Below are 23328 nucleotides of genomic sequence, written 5' to 3' on the forward strand. Positions count from 1 at the left end.
GATTTTCTGGGTCTGGCAGCCTAAGGCCAATGCTGTCCTGTGTAACAGTGAAAAATATAATGCTGTCTGTCTGTCCTGTGTGACAACCAAAGACTGGCTACCTCTGCCCTCAGTGAAACCACGGAGAGCACAGGAGCCTAGGACAACAGTCCAGGTGACAGTCATTCTCTGTCATTTTACTTGATCATACGTTACAATTGTACTTCCTGCTATAATTTACCCTTTTCAGATCTCCGTGATACTGATAGCTAACTGTAGCTTTATGCTAACAGCGGCAGGCACCCAGCTCCTCTCCCCAAGGCCGCAGCTGCCATTTCTATGTAGAAGCAGGCATCAGGACTCACTTTTCTAGAGCTACTAGATCTCTGGCTCAGAGACAAAATCACAGTTGACCACACTGATAGAGAAATCCTCACAACAGGTTTTAATTAACTTTACAGTTCCTTAATTTAAAGGAACTTGCTTTGCAATGACTGCTCGCAATAGTCAACCATTTGTGTCTCATGGTAAATGATTAGCTGAAGAGAAAAAGTCCAATGTTTATATATAAACATTGTGGGGGTCTAAGAAAGTAATTTGTAGGAGTTTGCAAATGCAAGGTGTGGTCACATGAAGTCTTGAGTTGTGAAGGTCTAAGAAAGTGATATTTAAGGTGTATAAGCACAAGTTGTAAAGGTATAATAAGACAGTGATCTAAAGTAATGACAAGCGTCTCTGATTTCTTTCTCTATGCTATTGTTATATAAAGACTTCTGAGGTTCACAGTTTTAGCATTAATCAATGGAGTTCTGACAGGCTATTAATCTAACCCTGGTTAAACATGACTGCTCTCATGGTCACAAGCTCAAAACTGTCTTCTAAGCGTAGGCTTAACAACCTTCTCAATCAGGCTAAAAACATCTCTGTCCATCTATATACCCAGGCCTCGGGATTTATAGGAACAGTGTTAGTGCTTTTAACTCAGAATCATGCCTTGAGGTTCCCAAGCTTTTTCTCTGACTCAAAGGCATGAGGCCACTGCTTTTTCTACAATGTGGATTTTGGTACAGATTGCAAATAGTGGTAATGCCAATATGTCTAAAACACTTATCTTTTTGTAACTTAAAAAATTCCTGCCAGTTTCAGGAAGTCATGACTTGTATCCACCTGTCACAGGTCAGATGGACTCCAGACATTTACTCCTGTCAATCAGCACCCTAAGTTTTCCCAACTATTGCTTACCCCTGGTTTTAAGGCTGCTCCCTACTCCACTACCAGGACCATGGGCCTGGAAGTTTGAAGTATACACCCAAAATAAAAAGTGTCTCCTAAACTCCTTAACTTTACCTTCTGTCCCTGTCTATATCTGTCCCAACAGGTTCCAAACAGCTGCAGACAGCTGCAATACTGCCTGCAATGTGCCAGCCCCAGGTGTTCCTGGAAACCTACATGCCAGACTGCTCCAAAGCAGCCTGCACTTTCCTAGCCCCAGGTGGTCCCTTGGAACCCAGACAGCAAGTGAAACAGATGTTCCCCAGCCTGCTCTCCTCTCTTCCTGGCTTTGACCAATATTCCAGTCTTCTTGGGCCCCGATGACACCCCAATTTCAGCAGAAAGTGGTTATGGAAGAGATTACATCACTCTTTATCATTAGCAAAAAGGCTGGAATGTTAAGTCTCAAACTCAGGACAAATGGCTGACTAAGACACCCATTTAACCTATCAAAGCAGACTGGCCTCCAGTCCTCCTGGCTGGCTCTGTTCCTGGATCTCTCTTGGTTCACTTGCCCTGCCATCTCATGGCCCAGTTCAGTCTGTTGGCCATATTCAGTCTGGACTCTTCCAGATCCCTCTGGCTGTTCAATCCCTCATCTCTACAATAAACCCTCTCCACAACCATACCTTGGAGGAGACATGTCCTACTTTTTCTCAGCAGTCTGGTTCCTTGATCTTGGGCTTTCAGACTCCTGAACTGGAACAAACATTTGTTATTTCAGCCTCCCGGTCTACAGGGTTCTGTTTTAGCTGCCCCCAAACTAGGAAAGCAGGGATGACAGCCCTATCCCACCTTGTTGGTGCTGACACAGGTGCTCAGAGGGGACGCTGCCATGGTTTTGTAACTCAGGTTATCCTGAGTTCATCCATAGACAATGAAGAAGCCAGCAGCACTACACGGCAGCTCTAAATTAGCTCCAAACAATGTAGGTGCAAGTTAAGGAATCCCAGAGTCCCAGTGAAGGGAGGCTCTGTGCCTGGCTGGCCCAGAGCTGCTGAGAAGTGAGGTTGAGCGATAGCAGGGAACGAGAGGCCCCAGCTTTTACCTGCATGTTTCTGTCTTCGTTGAGTTCTCCGTACTTCTGTGTAAATCACGTCTTCTTTTGGGTCTACTTAGGAAGAAGGTGGCATTTCAGACAAGGATAAGGTGCTTCCCTCTCTTCTCAACTACTCCTCCCCTGGCCAGTTTGTTCTCTAGCACGATTACAGCCCTCCAGCCTTTACCATCTTCCCCGCCCTGCTCCAACATGTATCCTGTGATTTCTGCTAAACCGGAGACCAGAGGGCTCTTGTCCTCACCATTGCTGTACACTGGCTGCAGTTCTATATAGGCAGGTATGTTGTAGTAGGTAGGCTCCTGGGATTCTGAATCTGAAGGACTCCTGGAAGATATAGAAGCACTGATGTTTCCCCAGAGTGAGACAAAGGGAACAGTGACCCCCTCCTAAGGAGTTCTCAACCAAATTTGTTTCTGTGTCTATGTTATGCCCCCATGGTATGTAAGAGGCACTGTGCTAATTCTTAGAAATATTTAGTTCTGTTTTGTTCCCATTTTATACGTGTAAGCAATGAGTGTTCTGTAAACTGAAGTGGCTCACCATCACCACTAAACTAGAAAACGGGAAGGGCCAAGATTTAAAACAGGCCGAGGACCGTTTCAGAGACATCAATCTCATAGAAACAAAGACCCTAAGAACTCCTGTGGTTTGGATGCAGCCACTGTGGGAGGCTCAATGGCAGTCTGTGTGAGCTCTGGAATGACTCTTAAAGTGAGTCTTCCGGATGTGAGGTGGTGGGTGGCATGGTGGCAGTCTCCTCACAGGTCCTACTTCCTGGCAGAGTGTCTCCTCTAGGTGTGTGAGGTATGTGCTCCATGTTCTTGGCTGTCATTGCAACAGATTTTGATGCCTGGAAAGTTCTAGGCGAATTAAGCTATGCCATCTCAAGATATGGCTAGATTCAATGTCTATGTGAGATGAGAAAAGGAACTAAAAAGCACATTCATGATTAACCCGAAGGAAGCCAGTTTGCAGAGAAAGACCAGAAGCCTTTCCTCCCCTTGGCATCATCTAACAAAGAGAACATGTGTGAAACGAAGCCCAGGTCTTACAAATGGGAGGGAGGGGTGCTATAAAGATCACGAACCACACAGATGGCTGATTTTGGGACTCTTTTCTCGGCTGGCTAGTTCAGTTCCATTCTTGAGAGTGATGCTTCCTTTCTAAATGAACTATTTCTATCCTGTGCCACATGACTGTAAAGGAATGACTTTTTCTTCATCCTTCCTCATTAATATCACCAGGATTTTCATCTAACTTGTCTCTTTTTAATTAAATTCTAGCAAAATTTGTATTGAGCTTTCTTAGCTCATTTCTAAATTCTTTTATTAATGAGAATAAGAATCTCCAAAGGGAACCAGTTTCCCTGGTAACTGCCAAAGTGGTCATTTAGACAACCAAGCTCACAATGGTGCAAGGAAGTGACTTAATAAATGAAAATCAATTACCCATGACATGAGAAGGAGGCTTAGCTCCCTGTAGCTAAGGTGGAGGTTCAGGGAATTGGCTTGAGGCATCCCAAGAGAGGGGCAGCATCAATTGGGTGCAACTCACTTCAGCGACACACATAGAAATTGTGATCTTGATGATAATAGAGTAATAAGGTTTGAGATTTGATTTAAATTTTCTGTCCTATGGGTATTTACATTACTTCTAGAAATATGGCCAAGTTCTTACCTGGAGTCATCAGAGGCAGGCTTTCCCCCTGTAAAGGAACACATTGGATTTCAGGAAGAGGGGTCTTTCATGGGGACTAGGAGGCAGCTTAGATAGGGCTCACATGGAGACTGCCAGGAGCTTCTGTTACTGAGATCTGAGTAACAGATCTTCTGTTTGGTATGCCAATGAGAGGGGAGGGAGGGATAAAAACAACTGAAAATTTCCTATTGGTCCCAAGGGAAGGGAGCCTCCTCAGTCCATCCTCCCTTAACCTCAGTCCATTCTCCCTCAACTTCAGTTCATCCTCCCTCAACCTCAGTCCATTCTCCCTCAACCTCAGTTCATCCTCCCTCAACCTCAGTCCATCCTCCCTTAACCTCAGTCCATCCTCCCTCAACCTCAGTCCATCCTCCTTTAACTTCAGTCCATTCTCCCTCAACCTCAGTCCATCCTCCCTTAACCTCAGTCCATCCTCCTTTAACTTCAGTCCATCCTCCCTCAACCTCAGTCCATCCTCCTTTAACTTCAGTCCATCCTCCCTCAACCTCAGTCCATCCTCCCTTAGCCTCAATCCATCCATCCTCCCTTAACCTCAGTCCATCCTCCTTCAACCTCAATCCATCCTCCCTCAACCTCAGTCATCCTCTCTCAACCTCAGTCATCCTCCTTCAACCTCAATCCATCCTCCCTTAACCTCAGTCCATCCTCCCTTAACCTCAGTTCATCCTCCCTTAACCTTAGTCCATCCTCCCTTAACCTCAGTCCATCCTCCCTTAACCTCAATCCATTCTCCCTCAACTTCAGTTCATCCTCCCTCAACCTCAGTCCATTCTCCCTCAACCTCAGTTCATCCTCCCTCAACCTCAGTCCATCCTCCCTTAACCTCAGTCCATCCTCCCTCAACCGCAGTCCATCATCTCTCAACCTCAATCCATCCTCTCTCAACCTCAGTCATCCTCCCTCAACCTCAGTCCATCCTCCCTTAACCTCAGTCCATCCTCCTTTAACTTCAGTCCATCCTCCCTCAACCTCAGTCCATCCTCCTTTAACTTCAGTCCATCCTCCCTCAACCTCAGTCCATCCTCCCTTAGCCTCAATCCATCCATCCTCCCTTAACCTCAGTCCATCCTCCCTCAACTTCAGTCCATCCTCCCTTAGCCTCAATCCATCCATCCTCCCTTAGCCTCAATCCATCCTTTCTTAACCTCAGTCCATCTTCCCTCAACCTCAGTCCATCTTCCCTTAACCTCAATCTATCCTCCCTTAACCCCAGTCCATCCTTCCTCAACCTCAGTCCATCCTTCCTTAACATCCTCCCTTAACCTTAATCCATACTTCCTTAACCTCAGTCCATCCTCCCTTAACCTCAGTCCATCCTCCTTTAACCTGGATTTTTCAGACAATGGTCTTTAATGATTACAGATAGTTCAATAGTCTTAGACAGAAAAAATAGACTTGACCATCTATAAAAATACTCTACATTTTAAAGATCAGTAATTTACCAAATTCAATTTGGTTTCTGTTTTGACTTCCATTTCTTAGTGTCTTTCTCTTCTCCTTACTTGGGGAATCTTATGAACATACAGAGAAGAGCCTTTTCCCCTTTTGAGGTTAGATAAATAGCATCTCATCGAGGTATGATGCACTCATGTAGCTACTGGAATGACTTTGTATTTGGTAAACAGGACTTCTTGTGGACCCAGAGGGAAAGGCAAGGAATCATGTGGTGGAAGAGTAGGAGCTCTGGAGAGCCTAGGGATGGACACAGAGTCATTGTGAGCATGCAGGAATAAAGACAGGGAGGGTATGATTGGGGAGCCACCAACCTGCTTTTCTAGAGAACCAGCAATAAAACAGAAACACTCCAACAGCCATGATGAGCAGTCCCACAGTGATTCCGGCCACCACAGGAACACTTCTTCTGTTCTTGGCCGTGTCTGGAGGAGCTTAAGCATAAAACCAGGAAAGGGTGGACAGTTTTGAGTGGCTGAGTCTTGAAGCTGATGTTTTGGTGTAGGGGAGAAGAACCTTTGTGACCAGGAGTACTAAGGCTTAGTAGTGACAGATGTGGCACAGAAGATGTCTCTCTCTCTTTGTTTTTGTGAGAAAGCTTATCTCTGTGCCTAAGGAAAGGCCAAGGGTCAAGATACATTGTGGCCAGAGAGAAGGAGTAGCCGGCTGATGATTCTAAGTTCTGAGATGCTCTTTAAAGCTTCTCTCTCCTGCAACAATTAGGAATCACTTCAGAACACAATGAATTAGAAAGCCAAGCACTCAAGGTACTAGTCTTTGAGAAGCGCTTTCCTGGTCAGTCACGATGAGTACTTTGTGTTAAAGCAGATTTACCAGTAATAAAAAGTGTGTACCCTAAGACCATTGTCAGCCTCACAGAAGTTTCCAGAATGTTCTGTAGCCAGAGAGATGTTGACAGAGACTTCTTCTCCAGAGGAAGCTGAGATGTTCCCCAGGGTCTTTTGTGATAAAACTGGTATAGGATTTGGGGAAGAGCCTCTCAGAGCCTGATGGTGAAACTTTACCATATTACCTACCACAGCCTGAGCTCCAGACCTCCTGAGTGTGAGGACAGGGAAGAGACACTGGAACTGAATGGAAATGAAACTTCAGTAGAAGCTTCTGCTTCTAACATATTTGTTACATTTACAAGGGGAAAGTGGTATTATAAGCAAATTAAAGCAAATAAAAAACATCTGATTCAGAAAGCTGATGACTTTGATCCAAACTAGTTTTTCATATACAAAAATATTCGATAGAAAAGGGAAAAGTGTTATACGAATCACTGAAAACACCTGCCAACAAATATATAAAAAACTCATTTTCATTATTGATTAAATGTACAATTAAATTCAGCCATAAACTATTACTCTTTTCATGTCTACTTGGATTGATAATACTGGTGAAATTGTGGCAAAGGAAACTGAGGACACTGAAAGGTAGTTTGACAATATCTAGAAAATTAAGGAAATACGTAAACTTGGAGCCCACATTCTACTTGGAGGACTGAGTAAAAATGTTTACTCAATGCTTTCAGAGGAAAAAGGTGACCACCAACCTAGCCACAAACCTCGTCATCTACAATGTTGACCTGCCTTCACGGTACAAGAATGGCACAAAAGCTGTGCGAGTAACCAACCAGTATTTGAGTGGATTTAAGGCTCACTCTATGAGCTGAAACCCATAACTGACACTGCTTTAGTTGCCAAGAACCTGAGACTAAGGGGAAAGCAAATAGGCCACGAGGCTAGGAGGAAAGAAATACTACTGTTCTGCTAAACTAATACAGCAATAAAATGACTCCTAACAACATTCTGCTAGATCTACAGAATAGTGCTTCACTCAGTCACCACCAGAAAAGCTTCCTCTTGAAGTAGATGACAGTGAAAACAGAGGCCTGCAACCGGCCAAAGTGCAGAGAATGAGAGATTCTGGAACACTCATTCCTAAGTGGGATGTCTTCATTCTGCCACTCAAGGCTCCAGGAGCAATGGGGAAGAGGAAGAGCAGAGACTGTGAGAATCGAAGAGATGGGTGACGCCAAGCAAACAGTGTCTTCTAGCCTGCCGCCATGTTTCCCACCATGATGATAATGGACTAAACCTCTGAAAGTGTAAACGGTCTCCCCAATTAAATGCTTTCTTTCATAAGAGTTGCCTTGGTCATGGTGTCCCTTCACAGCAATAGAGCAGTGCCCAAGACAACCACAGTCAAGGGTAGGCCCCATGACCAGCGTCAGATGACCAACACAGAAAGAACTCAGTGATGCTTTTATAGATTTTTGCCTCAAATTGCTTTATTTGGGCACTTTTTATCTTAGTGGATCTTTGTTTGTGTATTATGGTTTCTAATTTTGTGGTTTTTATGGTATGTGTGTGTGTGTGTGTATGTGTGTGTGTGTGTGTGTGTATGTGATTTGTGTTATATTTATGTTTCCTGTGCCTTTTCTTATTTATTTATTTATTATTCTTTTTTATGTTTACTCGATTGTTTTCTAAAGAGAGAGAGAAAGAAAGGGTATGTGGATAGATGAAGGGGATGTGGGAGGATCTGGGAAGGGAAAGTCATAGAGTATGAAAGAATTATTTTCAAATATATATTATATATTGTATGATAATATATTATATAACCATGTGTAATATTATGTAAGTACAGACACACACACACACACACACACACACACATATATTTCATGTAAGAATTCTATGTTCTAATGTTTCTGTAACACAATGGAACCTATAGACAACCTAATAGGCTGGGTAGATACATAGAATTTATTTTAAACTTAAAAATAAAGGTTTTATAGTTAAATACACAGGATGATTCTGTTATTAAAATACTTCATGCTTTATTTCTCAGCAATATAGCATCTGATAAGTTAAAGTAAATGACTCTAACTCTTGTTTATGCATGCAACCCTAATTAAAGGCAGCAGGGCAAAGTAAATATTAAATAAATAAATAAAACAAAAACAAGAAAGTAGGAGGTGACACTGAGAAAAAGAAAGAGGGAATATAAAAGGAAGAGAGTCAAAAGATTAGAGGGGATGAGGGTGAAAGGGGCTCTGTGGAGACACCAACAGGAAATGGCTTTTCGGTGGCAGGAAGGAGCAGGTGCCATCAGTGCTTGCTTGTGACAACTCTCCTGTGACCCTGACCATCACTGCCTCACCGTGCTGGGGCCCTGGGACATTGCCAGCCTCACTGGAGTACAACTACTCCATTTCCTGAGCATTCCATAGTCTGTCAGAAGGTGAAGGACTCTCCTATTTTAGAGAGGGCTAACCTGCTCCTCAGGGTGACATCTTCAGAATCAAAATGGTACAAGACCAGGAAAGGGAGCCTTCCAGGGTTTCGCAGTTTAGCTTCACCATGTCCCCCACTACAACTTAGGCCCAAGGGAAGGTCCGAGATTAGGGCAGGGTGGGACCCTGGAACCGAGGGAGATGAACCAGCCATCGGTTTCCTCTATTTCAACGCAGCCCTCACACTAAAGGCATTTCTGACTGCAATAATAATAATAATGCCATTATTAGTTTTAGTGGCCTTCTCAGGTTCTTCAGCGCTCATCTATAATTTATCCCAATTGTGGGACATGAGAATGTTTGCGTAGTGCTGTGTATACTCTGAAGTACCTGACACACAAACACAAACATGTTTGAGGAATCTGAAAATGAAGATACAGCTAAAAGCTGGCCATCTGAGAGATGAGGATTGCTACAAAGAGAAAGAAGTGGGCTTGAGAGAACCTGTCAAAGCCTGCAGTGGTAAGGGGGCCAGATCCAATATGGAAGGGCTATGTAGAGGTTATGAGGCAGGCAGCGTGTGCAGTGACTGAAGCCAGGTAAGTAGGTTGGTCCATTGGAATTGTTGCAGAGGGTAGGGCAGCAGTCTGACGCGCCCAGTAACTGTGATGAAATAGAAGGCCAGAGATTCAGTCAGACTGGCCCTACTAAAGATTTGATCTTCATCAAACAATGGGAAGGCATGAAGCTGGACTGGACTGGAGTGGGCCAAGAGTGGAGCATGTGGGTCACTAAGTGGCACTTCACTACTGATATTGAGGCATCGTTATTGGGACCTAAAAAACTGGAATGTTGGTCAAGTCTGGGAAGAGCAGGTTGTGACTAGGCTCTGCAAGCCCATCTGGGGGTAGGGGTGTGTGTGCAGGCAGTGGTTGGAGCAGCTTGTCTTAAAATGACTGGAAATCTGCTAGAACACATATACATTAGGACAGAAGGTGAAGTTAAGGAGTTTGGGGGGAATTTTTTCTTGTGTACATTTGAGACCTTTAGGTCCATGGTCCTGGTAGTTGAGGGAAGGGAATCCCAAAACCAGGGAAAGGATGAGAGACCCCCACCCCCACCCTCTGGAACAGGATATATACATATATATATATAATTTAGCACAATGAAAGCACTTTTAAATCTATACTTAGAAGACAACCAAAAGAAACTTAAAATCCTGAGCTTGTATCTATGATATTACCAGAACTCCATTGATCAATGTCAAAACTTTGAAATTTTGAAGTCTTAATACAGCGGCAGCCTATGGAGGGGAAGACGTCTTTGCATTCCTTTTGTGCACCTTAACACTTTCTTATCACTCTTTGAGCTTTCACATCCTCTAACGTTCATAACTTGCATTTACACATCTAACTTCAACTCTAAAACACTTTCTTGGATCTTCATGCTGTAAGCTTTCATATCCTCAGACTTTACAAAAACCCCACAAAACCCTACAATCCTGTTTTGAGAAATATATTCTATGGTGAGAAATCTTCCAGTTCTTCCGTGAATTGCCTATGCCGTCTTTCTTATTTTCTTTACTATCAAGATAGCCTTATGAAAATTTCTCACCTACCCAGGACTCCTGGGTCTCTTTTTCCTCGTGATACAAAGGATATGTGCTGTGAAAAACAAAACAAAACAAAAAACCAGCAGGATTTTTACTTTCCCCTAAAGATCCAAGAGCAAATATAAGCAAATCTGTTCCTGCAGTGGCTCCATTGTGATGTTAACTAGTGGTCTCAACAGTGACCAACTATGATCTGCATATTGAACAAAACGAGGATATAAATGATCTAAGGTGTGGCTGAGGAAAATTGATTGATCAATCGATTGACTGATTGTAGCTATGAGGGAGAGTATAGCCAAAGACACCTGGAAGAGTTCAGAGTAGGGAGAGAAAGTAGTGGGCTGCATATGGCCGTCAGAGTGACCTGGGCCTTGAGAGGAGGGCAGGAGGAGCGAGGCAGGAGGAATGAGAAGACAAGGAGGGCTAAGGAGAGAGGGGCAAGCAGACCAAGAGAGATCCAGCCCTGAGCCAAAAGGGCAAAGAGACCCAAGAGAGTGTGCGGCCGGCTGAATGGCAGGGTTATATATAGAAATGAGAAGCTGGGGTAAGGGAAGCACATGGGCTGCAAAGGTTAGGGGAGGGGGTGGGGTGAGAACTGAGAGAAGCCAGGTGCCAGCACAGGACGAACAGGCACTTGCTGTGGAGCCCAGAGGCCGGCATGCACTCTGGTATGCTAATAGGCCCCACAGTTAGTCATCCTTTTGGATCTGACACACATCCTGTCACCTTCTAACAAAGGTCTAGAAAACTACATCATGCCATAAACTTACATTTGCTAAATGGGCTTCTAGAAAGAGGCTCATGAAAACCCTAGGGTATTAAGGAACATATTTCCCAAGGAAGCTATTTTCTTCTTTTCTTTCAAATCCAGTCTTCTCCCAACCTATGCTGAGAGTTGTAATTGTTTGGAACTCTGGAAAAACTAAGGTCTTGCATAGTATTTGTTCACTCCACTGTTCAGTAGGGAAGTTGATAAGTGTTTGTAGAGAACTGGGTTCACCGTTAGCTTGGGAACTAAACATCACAGGGCACAAGGAGACAGCATGAGATGACCACACACATTTATTAAAAGCTGTGGAGGCTTCTGAACTAGGCAAAAGTCAGACCTAGGTAGGGATAGGTAAGCACAGACAATGAGTTTGGCTGAAAAGGGAGCCTAGAACAGGGCTGGGGTAATTGTTGTAGGAAATAAAGGTGTGTGTGTGTGGGTGGGGGGCAAATTTTCAAAAGGGCTTGGTGAAAGGGAAATCTATATAGCAATGGGTATTAGCATGAATTCAGGACTTACCAAAGACAGAGATCCATAAAGCCTCACTGCGCTGGGCTCCCAGGCCATTATCTGCTGTGCAGGAGTAGTTTCCAGATCGCTCTGTGCTCATAGAGAAATTGAAGGATGCTCCTCCTCCGGAGAGTATAGAGCTATTCCCCAGGGAGACATTCTCATAGTAGAACTCATACAGGATACATGGAGAACCCCTCTGGGATTGACAATGAAGTGTCATCCACTCTCCCTCCAAGGCCTGGGTCTTGCCAGCGCTTAGGGTGAGAACTGGCTGAGATACTGGGACTGGAGGAGAGAAAGTGGGTTGATGGTTACTTTTGTTTTGTTCTAATGCAAATGCCTGGTCTCCATTTTACCAGATCTTGAGATAGCTCAACCTCCCAGGCTGGACATCAGCAATCTCTTGACTTCCATGCTGGTCTTTCATCTGTTCCTTTCCAATCAGCCTTGTACCCCCTTGTACCCCCTTGCACCCCCTTGTTAGCCAACTCTCCTCAATTTTACAGAGATGGTACCTCCAGGGAGAAGTTTGTATTTTGCTGCCACAGGACCGGCACCCTTTCCTCAATCGCTCTTTGCTCCTTTGGGACCCATTTCCTTTCCTGAATTGTAAGCCTCTGTGTCAGTCTCTATTCTCCATTTCTCTACTTAGGGTAGCTTCAGTGCTTTGCTCCAGGATCTTTAACCTTCTAAATTCACATACTCTTGCAGGATGCTCTCCTCAGGTGCTACCTTCTTCCAGGTCGACAGAACCATCCATTCTATCAGAGTGTTAGAAGCTGAGCGGGAGGAGGGTAAGTAAGGAGACTCTGTGGATGGTAACTGTAGTCTGTTAGAAGCATGCAACCTGACCCTTATATGACTTCTGGAGGTTGCTTACTTCTGATGGACAATAGCTTCTCCTTGCTCCATTGCCTGAACATGGGAATAGTTTTTGCAAGTGCTCAGTGAACAGAGAGGTGTGTTCACTGAGGTTCGAGAGCCTTAGGATTTCAGCCTTATGTTAAAACCAACAGGCAGATGTTGGGCTGAGGGAGAGGCCCTCAGCCTCTTGGTGAAACTCTACTACATTCTCCATAGCATCTCACTGTAGGAGACCAAGGGTGGGAATGATGAAGCTACTGGGGTTTAAACACATAGCAGTGTGGTCAGGGTGGGGCCCTGAGAATCCTTCTGGTTACAGTAAGATGCCAGAAGGCATCTCCCAAGATACACTGCTTCGAGCCTCCCATCGGCTCCTCGTTTATAAACAGCCATTTCATTTTAACAGAAGAGGACTTGTGATTTACAAAGGGCGTGTTCCTAATCACTGAGCTTTTTCCTCCACCTGATGTTCTGAGAGCTTCCACCACCCTCAGCCGGTTCCAGCTGTCTCTAAGTCTTTCCTAATGCTTGGCAGGTTTTTTAGAACATTGAATTACTGGTAACTGACAACATCTACTTCCACTTGACTGTCTCAAGTCCTCCCTAAGGATTTCCATGTAAGGGCTGGAGAGATGGCTCAGTGCTTAAGAGCGCCGACTGCTCTTCCAGAGGTCCTGAGTTCAATTCCCAGCAACCACATGGTGTCTTGTAACCATCTGTAATAGGATCTGATGCCCTCTTCTGGTGTGTCTGAAGACAGCAATAGACTCATAGACGTAAATTAAATCTTTTTTTTTTAAAAAGGATCTCCATGTGCAGTTTGGGGGATCCCAGTGAATGGGATCCATGGGATCCATTCCTCAGATGGTACCTGGCAACACGCACCTTTTATGGTGATGGGAACTGCCCTGCTGACAAAGCTTCGGCGGCTGTTGTTAACCTCACAGAAATACTCCCCTGCATCACTGCTGTTCACCTCAGAGATCTTGAATTCTGCTTCCGAGGACTTAGGAATCTTGGTTTCTTTATTCAGCATGTCCCTTTTGTACCAGGAGAATTTGAGAGGCCCTGGGACTCCTTTTACTGAGCAGTTGAGTAACAGCAACTGCCCTTCAAACACCACCTTTGAGGCTGGGACGATGTGTGTTTGGAAGTCCGCAAGAGCTCCTAAATAAATAAAAACAACATGTTTTTACTTGTCCATGTATACTCATGAGCATACTCATGGGCGAGGGGTGGAATGACAAAACCTGTTTTGCCATGTGGCTTGTCTCTGGAAAGTGAGAAGACAGTGGAGGTTGTGTTTTGTGCCAGCTAAGGCCCCACATTCCTTGAGGGCCTTGTCAAGGATTTGGAGCAGGACTATAGGTTATTCTGCCCAACCTGGCCTCATGTCTACCTTACCCTGATAATTCCAGAGCCGTTACCCGGGGCTCAACACTTAGAAAAAGTGGAGGAGGAAGCAGGAGACTTGGCTTCAAACATGATCGTCCTGAGTACAGGGCCAGTAGCATTTGCCTGGAAACGAAGCATTGTCATGAGCTGGCCTCGAGTCGGCACTTCTGAACTTCTCTAGTGTCCAGGGTCAACTCACAAGGAAGCTTTGTCCATCCTGGGAACAGCTTTGGGCATACTGTCTTAGGATAGTGGCTTTTGGATTATTCTCCAGTCTTGGAGAACAAACTATGATAGTTGACTAGAGGATGGGAATGTGTATGGTTCAGAAGTTAGGTTGAAGGACAGACTGTGCTAGGAATAACTGATGTGACTGTTGGATAATGCCCGCTCTTTCCTCTCTGAACTGTTCATCTTTAAATCAGTAGCCACAGGAGCACCTATTTCTTACAACTGAAGAGTAGACTCAGAAAGTTTAGTCAGTCAGATTGGTTTCTTAGCAATGGAAGCAAATTCATAGGTAATGCTCTCACTTCCTGTCCCTCCACACCCAGGATCTGGGTGTTCTAGACTGTGTGTTTCCTACTATGGTCAACTAGATTTCTTGTGAGATGGAGCAAATTCAGTTGGGCAAAGCCACTGGCTAACAAACATACAATCTCTCTCTCTTTCTCTTTCTCTCTCTCTCTCTCTCTCTCTCTCTCTCTCTCTCTCTCTCTCTCCCTCTCTCTCTGAATCTTAGGAAAAAGTGGTAGTCTGTGAAGCATCATCTCTAAGGGCAGACTTCATCTGTTGGCTTTCATGTTTTTAAGCAGTCTTCATCAGGCACTTCATGTCCTAGAAACCTGTCTATTTGGCTCTGAGGGCTGACTCCATTGTAGGGATGTTTCTGATGCTATCCTCTTCCCCAGTTGGTTCTTGATCTGTCAGTAAAGAAGCCATGGGCCAATTTCTGGGCTGGAATAGGCGGGACATTCTGAGTCCCTAGGGGAAAGAGACAGATGCAAGGGAAGAGAGACAGAGTTGGCCAAGTTTCTGATGGAGAAAAGTTGACCAGCCATGTGCGATCTCGAAAGGGAATGGCCACACAGGCCGCTCCTACAGGCAGGTGGTCAGAGATATTTAGCAGGGCTAGATTTAACAGCGCAACTAAAGTTTAGGGCAGGTGGGAGGTGTGGGGCTAAGAATATTGATAAAGGCACGCGAGTAGCAGGAGTTTAATACTGCCCAACAATTGTGCCAAGAAGGCAAGTTGGAAACAAACAACTGTGTGTGTGTGTGTGGGGGGGTGTATGTGTTTTATCTGTGGATTTAAGGGAAGCTGGGTGGGCATTGCAAAAGCTACACACAACACCCCATAGTCCACAGTTTAGAATTATAGCATTGGAAGGAAAACTTATGTCAGGCGGAGACCAGAAATGCCTTTATCTAAAGGCATCGAGAGAAAAAACAAACATGTTTTTTGTTGTTGTTTTGTTTTTCTTTCTTGGTTCTAAGTTCATTAGCTCAGATATCTGCAACAGTTGAATATTTTCTCTCATACAACTTCCAAAGGCATGAGAAAACACGTTCTATAAAGATTAGTGACCCAAACTGGTGTATGCTTCTAAATGCCTGGAAAAATCTCAGAATGATACTCACCCTGCACTGGAACTGTGAACGCTCTGCTTCCCTTTCCAACTTGGGAATTCATTCTTTCTGCCTTGCACTGATACCACTTTGACTCTTCAGCCCATATGGCAGAAACATGAAACTCTGAGGACTTGCTGCAGCCTGACCCCAGAGCCTGGAGGTTTCTGAAGAAACAGAACTGGAGCTGGGCATTTGACCTCTGTGCAGCGAGCTGGGTCTGACAGGCCAGGGTCACTGGACTTCCATCTATGGGCTGGGAGGGTCTGGCCATCATCACAGGACGTGGGAACAACTCTATAAAGGATCACAATCATCCACTGAGCAGTTAAGTTCTCTGCAGAAAAACAAACTCCATTTCCTCCTCAGCACCGAAGTGTGGAGTGGAACCACTCCCCCAGTGCTGGCTAGAGGGAGGGGCTGCTTTTGATTACAGACATCCTTCCTCCCAAAGACTGTTTGTGCTTTTGCTCAATGGACTGGCAGCTCACCGTTTCTTCCTATTCTACCTCCACAACCATAGGAAGCCTGCCTCTGACTGACCCGTTCAGAATAATTAAAGCCGTACCTTGAACTTGAATGCGGACCTTATTGGAATAGGTGAGTGTCCGAAACCAATTCTTCTTAGTGCATTCGTATTGACCGTTGTCCTTCAGATTTGCACGGGTAATATGGAGCTCAGAACTTTGATGAGGTAATGGCAGACCATTCTTGTAAAATGTCAGGGTCTCTGGTTTTACGCTTTCTTCTGTGTGGCACCTCAGAACCACAGAGTCTCCTTCGAACACAGCAGGTGGAGCTTGCAGCACCAGGGAAGCTGTGAAACACACCAGGCCCACCACTTGTTTCATTCTCCCGGTTCTCCTTATCTTTGCCATTCTAAGTGGGCTTTACAGGAAGTGGGAGTGGAGAGAGCATTAATTCCTTTTCTGAGCTTAAAATAAACGCCTGCGCTTTGAGAGAAGCTGGACAGCAGAAGGTAAGTTAAAAAGTTCCGCGCATCATCGTGAATGCAGTCATCCAGTTCCTTCTCCCTTGTTGGTATACCAGAGTTTCTGTATGTCTTTTTGCTCCTAGGGGTCATGCTTTTAATGACCCGTGTCTACTTGCCAGCTTGCCTTTTGTTTTGAGTAGCGCCCCCTCAAGTTGAACCATCACTGCAGCTAAATTTTCAGAAGTCACAGTTTTCTCTCAATACTCTCAAGATCTTTTAATGAGGTCTAATGTTCAATCGAGTGCCTTTTATTTTGGGGTGTGGAGATTTGTGTGCTTTGGTAGGTTCAAGGGAATCTTGAGGCCAAAGAGCATTACTTTTTTTCCTTTCCTTGCTAATAGTGTGTTTTCTTGCTCACAAAATCAAAGGCTGTTTTCACAAGACTGACACTACTTCAGCTTTAAAACAGAAGGCTTCAAAACCAAAAGGGAAAATGCCTCCTTCCCTTTCTCCCTCTCCTTTTTGCCTCCCTACCTTTTTTTCCCCACTTCCTCTCTTTGTGCACCTATAAAAATCAATCCATTTATTTCTAGTTATTAGCATTTACACACACATACACACACACACACACAAGTCCTTATGGTACTTATTATTTCTAATAAACAAAATGGATTCAGGAAGCATTCAAATAAATTGCTTCTCAAATTTTATTTACATGAGCAGCTCATAAACACTACATATTCTTGGGGCTCAATAATCTCAAGATTTGAGTGTAAATACAGGGCTGCTCCCAAGCCTCTGTGGTCACAAAGCTGCACAAGTTTTCTGAATCATGCTAGACTTTAAGTCCACAGGGATAGAAGTGAGAGGATTTAGAACTAGAACTCAATTAGCTGTTAGTGACAATTATGACCTTCTGCATGCATTAGTTGAAGTCACCGCCTACTAGGCTGAACAGACTTTATTCAGACTACATTTTATTAATTCTTATATTTAAATTTACACTAATTCTGTGCCATATCTAGTTCTCCATAGATATTTTTAATCTCTCTGTAACTATAGCATGAAATAGAATGGTTTGCTCATGAGTTGTTTGTGGTAAGTAGTAATTAAATCTACAGAGAAGATTGGACAGGAATAGTGTCTGAAGCTTCAGTTCTTTTACTTCCCTCTCACCTTTGAGAAAGACCAAGTTCACGTGCATGCTTGGGAGCAAGCTGTCGGCTTGGCACCAATACTCTCCGGAATCACGGATCTGTAAGGCAGAAGTTTCTTGGGTTGGCTTCAGTGTTTTTCTTTTCTGGTACCATTTTGTCTTCTGGGGTAAGGAGAAGCCATATCTACGACAAGTCAGTGTGACGGCCTCTCCTTGAAAGAAAGTGGTCCATGGAGGCTCAAGTGAAATCACAGACTGCAGTGCAGCTTCTGAGGAAGAGAGGAAATGAGTCTGTAACAGAGGTCCCCACAGTTTCTGATCCAGAAGAGCCGTGTGTGTGTATGAGAGAGAGAGAGAGAGAGAGAGAGAGAGAGAGACGACCTGGCTTTGGTTCCCAACAGCACAGAGTTCCTTCTCCCTCCCCCTGTTTCATGTCCGTGTCCATCCTCCCTCCATGTCCTCCTGTGTCACACATGTCCCTGACTGCATGCCTGGCTCCTACCCCAATCCCTACCCTTCCAGAGGCTCACTGAAGGCTGAAGACTGTAAGGTCATCCAGGAGCACTCACCACCCACAGGGAAGAGTGATTGCCCAGGGATGGCAAGGAGCAAGACAATTCTGGAGTCAGTTCTACAGGATTCACTGTAACACTGTGTGGTTAGTAAGCCTGCTCTGAGAGTGAGTCCTAGATAAAGTCATTTCTTCTTCCTTTGCTATCTTGTCATTCATAAACCCTCAAAGAATTTCAGAATCATTAAAATCACAACTTTGTGTTTTTCCCTAAGACAATGAATAATTTTATTATCAGTCTTTACACTAGAAAAGCTTAAGAGACCATGCACTTAACTGCTGTGCTTCGCAGAAGGTGATATAAACAACTAATGACTCACAGTCATTAGTTGTGTCAGAATAAGAAATGGACAGTCACCCGCTGATCCCCAGGGGAACTAGACACTCTCATGACAGGGTGGCTAGCTATGGGGAGAAGGGGGGAGGCTTCTCTATATTACTTTGAATCCTCAAATACCCAATGAGGCAGAACTGAGACAAAAGTGTGATAATTCTCTTTGCTTTCATGTTAACCTGCCACAAGAAGGGAACTTTACCTGGAGAGCTGTATGGACTGTCTCAACTGACGCAAGAAGATCCATTTTGATTGTGGGCAGCATTCTTGGGTAGCAGCCCAGACAGAACTGGTTTTTCAGAAGGAAGACTATTCAGTCCTTGCTCTCCTGGCTCTCCCTCTGAGTTGATCGGCCCTGTGGCTGCTGCTGCTGCTTCTATCACTAACAGCAGAACCAACATTTTGATCTTTCATCATGGACTGGGGACCAGAGGCTCCAGGAATCATCTAGACTTTGAATGCCAGATTGGGGCCCACTGAGGCACCCTGCCTTGTGGATTGAATAAATTACTAGTCACCCGACTCTAGTGAGAGACAGTTATTCTAGGACCTACTCTGACTGTGTGACTCACAGCTTCTTGGATGTGATTTAGCTTCTGTTACTATTTTAAAACCCACTTAATAAGTTCTGTGGTATACAAATGTATGTGTGTGTGTGGGGGGGGGTGCACATGCATGTGTGTACACACATATTCATTTACATTGTTCCATTCCTCTACACTTTTCCAGGCTCCAATGGTCGGACACTCTCTTATTCCTCCTGCACTTCCTGGGGAATTTTACTCTTAAAACAGCAAAGGAAACAATGTTACTGTTGGCATCTCTAATGTTTTACAGTTTGCCCAGTCGATGGATTAGAAAGGATTCCATCCTGAGCCCTTTTTATTTACCGCAGAGACAAAGATGATTTGTCTGTGCTAAGTGGGGTCCATTGTCAATAGGATTCAATTCAGGGCCCCAGAAAAACCCAGCCAGCCTGTGCATTCATAGCCCAGGAGGCCCTGGAGGGCAGCATGAAGTTGCTCTGGATTGGAGCCATACCAGGGGGCTGGCCATCACTTTCAAGTCCCTGTTGGGCTGAGTTGAAACATGTTGATATTAGGGAGAAACTCTTACCAAGAACTCCCAAAGCAGTAGAAGGAACTCACCATGTTGTCCATTGACAGGGACTGGAAAACAAACACCAAGAGTTAGAGATGAGGGCACAGAGTAAGAACTTTTTTTTTTCCTATTCAAAAAGATAATGTTTTCATACCCATTTTAGAGATTACTTCTCATTAAAAATTCATTTATAAAACTGTTGACAATTATTTGTCAAATGTTTTATATTTGTGGAGACATTGCCCATGAACTTTAAAGATAAATTTTAAAATGTTATTTTCTGACAAAAAAGTATAATCCTGGAGGGAGGTAAGTAACAATAGTAAGACACATAGGCTAGCCAGCTCAGTGTGTGTGTGTGTGTGTGTGTGTGTGCATGCTGAGGAGGTGGGTATACCATGGATGATACTTGAAGGAAATTATGACCAAGAACACAAGAATCATCCAAGTGAAGGCTGACGCTGTGCCTGGCGTGAGAACACAGACAGCAGGTGACCAAGGTGAGGAGGTCACAGGAGAGGAATGACATTGGTGTCCTGAAGTGTTCTGAGAAGCTGTGCAGGGTGAGGAGTACTGGGACAGACATGGTTGGAGAACAGTGAGGGGCCATTCTTTTCTTATAGAAATCATGGGAAACCTATAGGAAGAGTCCAAGGAGTGCGGTGAAGTCAGAACTTAAGGCTTTGATGGAGTGTTCTGGCACAGAGGAGTCTTCCATGGAGAAGCAGGGTGGTGGCAAAAGTTAACTTTCTTCAATGAGTTTATCCAGGGTTATCTGAATTGTGTGAGAAGCCTGTTCTAGACTGTAAGGCCTTCTCTGCAGTGGGAGAGCTGTAAGTTTTCTTGAATAATGAATCAGTTTAAAAAAACCCACCTCAAAAACCCTAGTGTTATAATAGTAGAAATAGGTCGGGTTGGAGAAATGGGCAATGAGGAGAGGAAGTCCGCAGAGCTCGGCGGGGTTATTAATTTATAAACTATACAGAGAAAGGATGATTTTGATCCTTTCACTTAAAAGAAATTTCTGGAATGCCAGTCATTTGCTGGGAAATGCAGTAAAAAATTCAGCTGTGAATGAGGGACACGTCACCCCTGTTTACTGGAAATAATGACAGAGGAGCAGTTTAAATCTAAGGTCTACTGGAAATGACAGAGGAGCAGTCTAAATCCAAGGTTTTTTAAATTGAGACCAAATACTTAGTCACTGTTGCCTACATATCACGGTTCTCATGGCGTTTGTATTTGAGGGTTTCTACTTGGTATGCATTTTCATGTCATTCCATGCAATCTTGTCAGAAACACTCTAGCTTAAGTTCCATATCATAGACAAGAAAGCTGATTAAAGAAATGTGGAACATCCCCAGCCAATGAGGAAAGGAAAATCAAACTACTTTGAAATTTCATCTTATACCTGTCAGAATGACTAACATCAATGAGTAAAGTGGCAGTTCATGCTATCTAGGTTATTGAATTAGCAGAAGACTCCTCCTCCATTGCTGGTGGGAGTGAAAACTCATACAGACACTATGGAAATCAGTGTGGTAGTTCCACAGGAAGATGGGATTTGATCTGCCGTAAGACCCAGTTGTACTCCTCTTGGGCATTTCCAAAGGACACTTCAGTGTACCACAAAGACACTTGCTCAACTGTGTTCACTGTTGCTGTATTTATAATAGCCAGAAAACGATCTAGACATTTCTCAACAGAAGAATTAATTAAGAATATATGGTACATTTACACAATGGAGTATTACTCAGCCATTAAAAACAAACAAAACAAAACAAAACAAAACAACCCACATTATAGATTTTCAGGCAAATGGATGGAACTAGAAAAGATCATTCTGAGTGAGGTAACCCAGACCCAGAAAGACAGATATGGTATGCAGTCACTAATATGTGGATATTAGCTGTTAAGTCAATGATAACCAAGCTATAATACCTAGAACCACGGAGGGTAGGTATAGAGGCTAAGAGACTAGAGGGAACAGATAGATCTCATTATGAAAGGCAAATAGAATATATAATTATGGATGGATGGAGAGAGGCTGGAATGGGAGGATCACATGGGGAGGGAGGGGAGGGAGTTGAGTAAGGGAACACGGGGAGAGACAGCTAAAATCAAGCGGTATTTGAGGAGTAGTATGGAACATTAATACAGTAGAAACCTCCTAAAATATATACATATATGGAGGAGGTCTAAATGAAAGCACCAAATAATGAGGAGACAGAGTCCTATGGGCCATCTCTTGTCACCAGGCAATGATTCCAGTACTGGAACCGGGTAACATCTAATGGAGTTGTTAGCCAAAGTGGACTCGTGGGAACCTTCAAACAACCCAGACTGTTGACAAGACTATAATTTTCTCTTCACAAGATGGCAGCAAGTTCTCATTGATGTGTGTGTGTGTGTGTGTGTGTGTGTGTGTGTGAGACATGGTTTCTCTGTATAGGCCTGGCTGTACTGGAACTCACTCTGTAGACCAGGCTGGCCTGGAACTCAGAAATCCGTCTGCCTCTGCCTCCCAAGTACTATGATTTTTTAAGTAGATGAACCTACATTTAATTCTAATATTTAAAACTTAGTAAAAAAGCAAACCCTTTGTAGGCATGACCTGACAGAAATGCATACATATTCACAGGCAGTGAACATAGTCACTGCTGTGGGTACCTCTCCTTCCTGATTTCCCCACTTGTTCTTAAGGTGCCCAGTCCTGCTCCTGGCTCTCACTAAAGTGCAGAAGGAGCTATCCTCTTTGAAGATCCCTTGTCATCTTAGGCACAAGACCAGGGTCTAGCCTGTCAACAAGGGATTAAAATATAGTTCTCATTTGAATAAAAGAGTTTGACCAATCAAGTCTGATTCACTTTCTGTGCTTCATAAAGTATTTGTTAAAGAAAAAAAAAACAAGGGAGGCTTTATTGCCATTGTTACAGTTTCTTCCTCTGTCCATTGAAGGATTTTTCTTTTTCAACCTGTGACTACTTTCTTTGGGCTCAGGAGAGGAAATTCTGAGCTGTACAGTAAAGTTGGGGAACAACAGCCTCACTTGGGGAAACTGAGGAGCTGAAACTTGAGAGAGTACCAGGTCCATGGTGGAGAGGTGCTGCCCGACCCACTCTACCCCAGGGGTATCTACTCACTCACAACCAGTAGAGTCAGCCACAGCCGTGTGAAGGCCACACAGGGTGGGAAGGAACCAGGCATTGGCTCACAGGTAGCGCTTTCTTCTTGCTCTTGCTTGCTGCACCGTAGTCAGTAACAGCTCCAAGGAGAAATCTGGGAAACTGCTCTTTTAAACCAGTTGAGTGTATCCTGAATCAGAAAAAGGAAGTAGGAGTACCCATATTTAACTGTTCGTTAGCTTCCTGCCCTATAGCCAAAGTGAAAACTCTGGGGTTTTAAAAGTCACATGTTCTCAACCCCACGTTTTGGCAGCTGGGGAAATTACCTTAAGGAAATGGCTGTCACTCATCGCTGTCTGAGCACGTAAGCATCATACATGATCATGGCTGTGGGATTGTTATGATAGCACCATTAATGGTGAGGCGAAGCTACACATACATAAAAGAGCAACACCATCTCAGCTGCTGGAAGAGGGAAAGGGAAGTGTGGATTGGAATTTGTAGAGTGTCCTTTATGGAGCAGAGGTAAGAAACGGAATGTATGTGTATGTGAAAAACTCTAAGGGTACCTACCATTTTCTTCTAGAGAATGCACAATT

General features: G+C 44.1%; 1 protein-coding gene across 8 annotated transcripts; it reads right to left on the reverse strand.

Annotated features, from left to right (window-relative positions):
- Nucleotides 1–1880: 1880 nt before the first annotated feature.
- Nucleotides 1881–22930, reverse strand: LOC127683179 (Fc receptor-like protein 5). Of its 8 annotated transcripts, none has more exons than XM_052180218.1 (12): nt 22752–22930; nt 19652–19672; nt 17619–17697; nt 16077–16325; nt 15521–15805; nt 13370–13651; nt 11627–11905; nt 5797–5916; nt 3989–4016; nt 2553–2635; nt 2300–2365; nt 1881–1950 (listed from the first exon to the last, which is right to left on the reverse strand). In XM_052180218.1, the coding sequence occupies exons 1-12, from the start codon at nt 22809–22811 to the stop codon at nt 1898–1900; spliced, it is 1605 nt and encodes a 534-aa protein (XP_052036178.1). In that variant the 5' UTR covers nt 22812–22930; the 3' UTR covers nt 1881–1897. The 8 variants fall into 8 exon arrangements, with proteins under 8 accessions (XP_052036178.1, XP_052036175.1, XP_052036177.1 ...); XM_052180215.1 differs by having other exon boundaries at nt 1881–1945; nt 17619–17867; nt 22748–22930; XM_052180217.1 differs by having other exon boundaries at nt 19620–19672; nt 22748–22930.
- Nucleotides 22931–23328: the final 398 nt, after the last annotated feature.

The sequence above is a fragment of the Apodemus sylvaticus genome, chromosome 4 (genome assembly GCF_947179515.1).
Source record: "Apodemus sylvaticus chromosome 4, mApoSyl1.1, whole genome shotgun sequence".
In the NCBI taxonomy this organism is placed as follows: Eukaryota; Metazoa; Chordata; class Mammalia; order Rodentia; family Muridae; genus Apodemus; species Apodemus sylvaticus.

Coding starts and splice junctions, on each gene's coding strand:
- LOC127683179 (XM_052180213.1), bottom strand. CDS start 22,811: ATGCCTGGTTCCTTCCCACCCTGTGTGGCCTTCACACGGCTGTGGCTG. Junction 11,906..13,369: donor AGTTCCCATCACCATAAAAG/GTGCGTGTTGCC, acceptor TCTCTCCTCCAG/TCCCAGTATCTCAGCCAGTT. Junction 2,366..2,552: donor GCAGCCAGTGTACAGCAATG/GTGAGGACAAGA, acceptor CTTCTTCCTAAG/TAGACCCAAAAGAAGACGTG.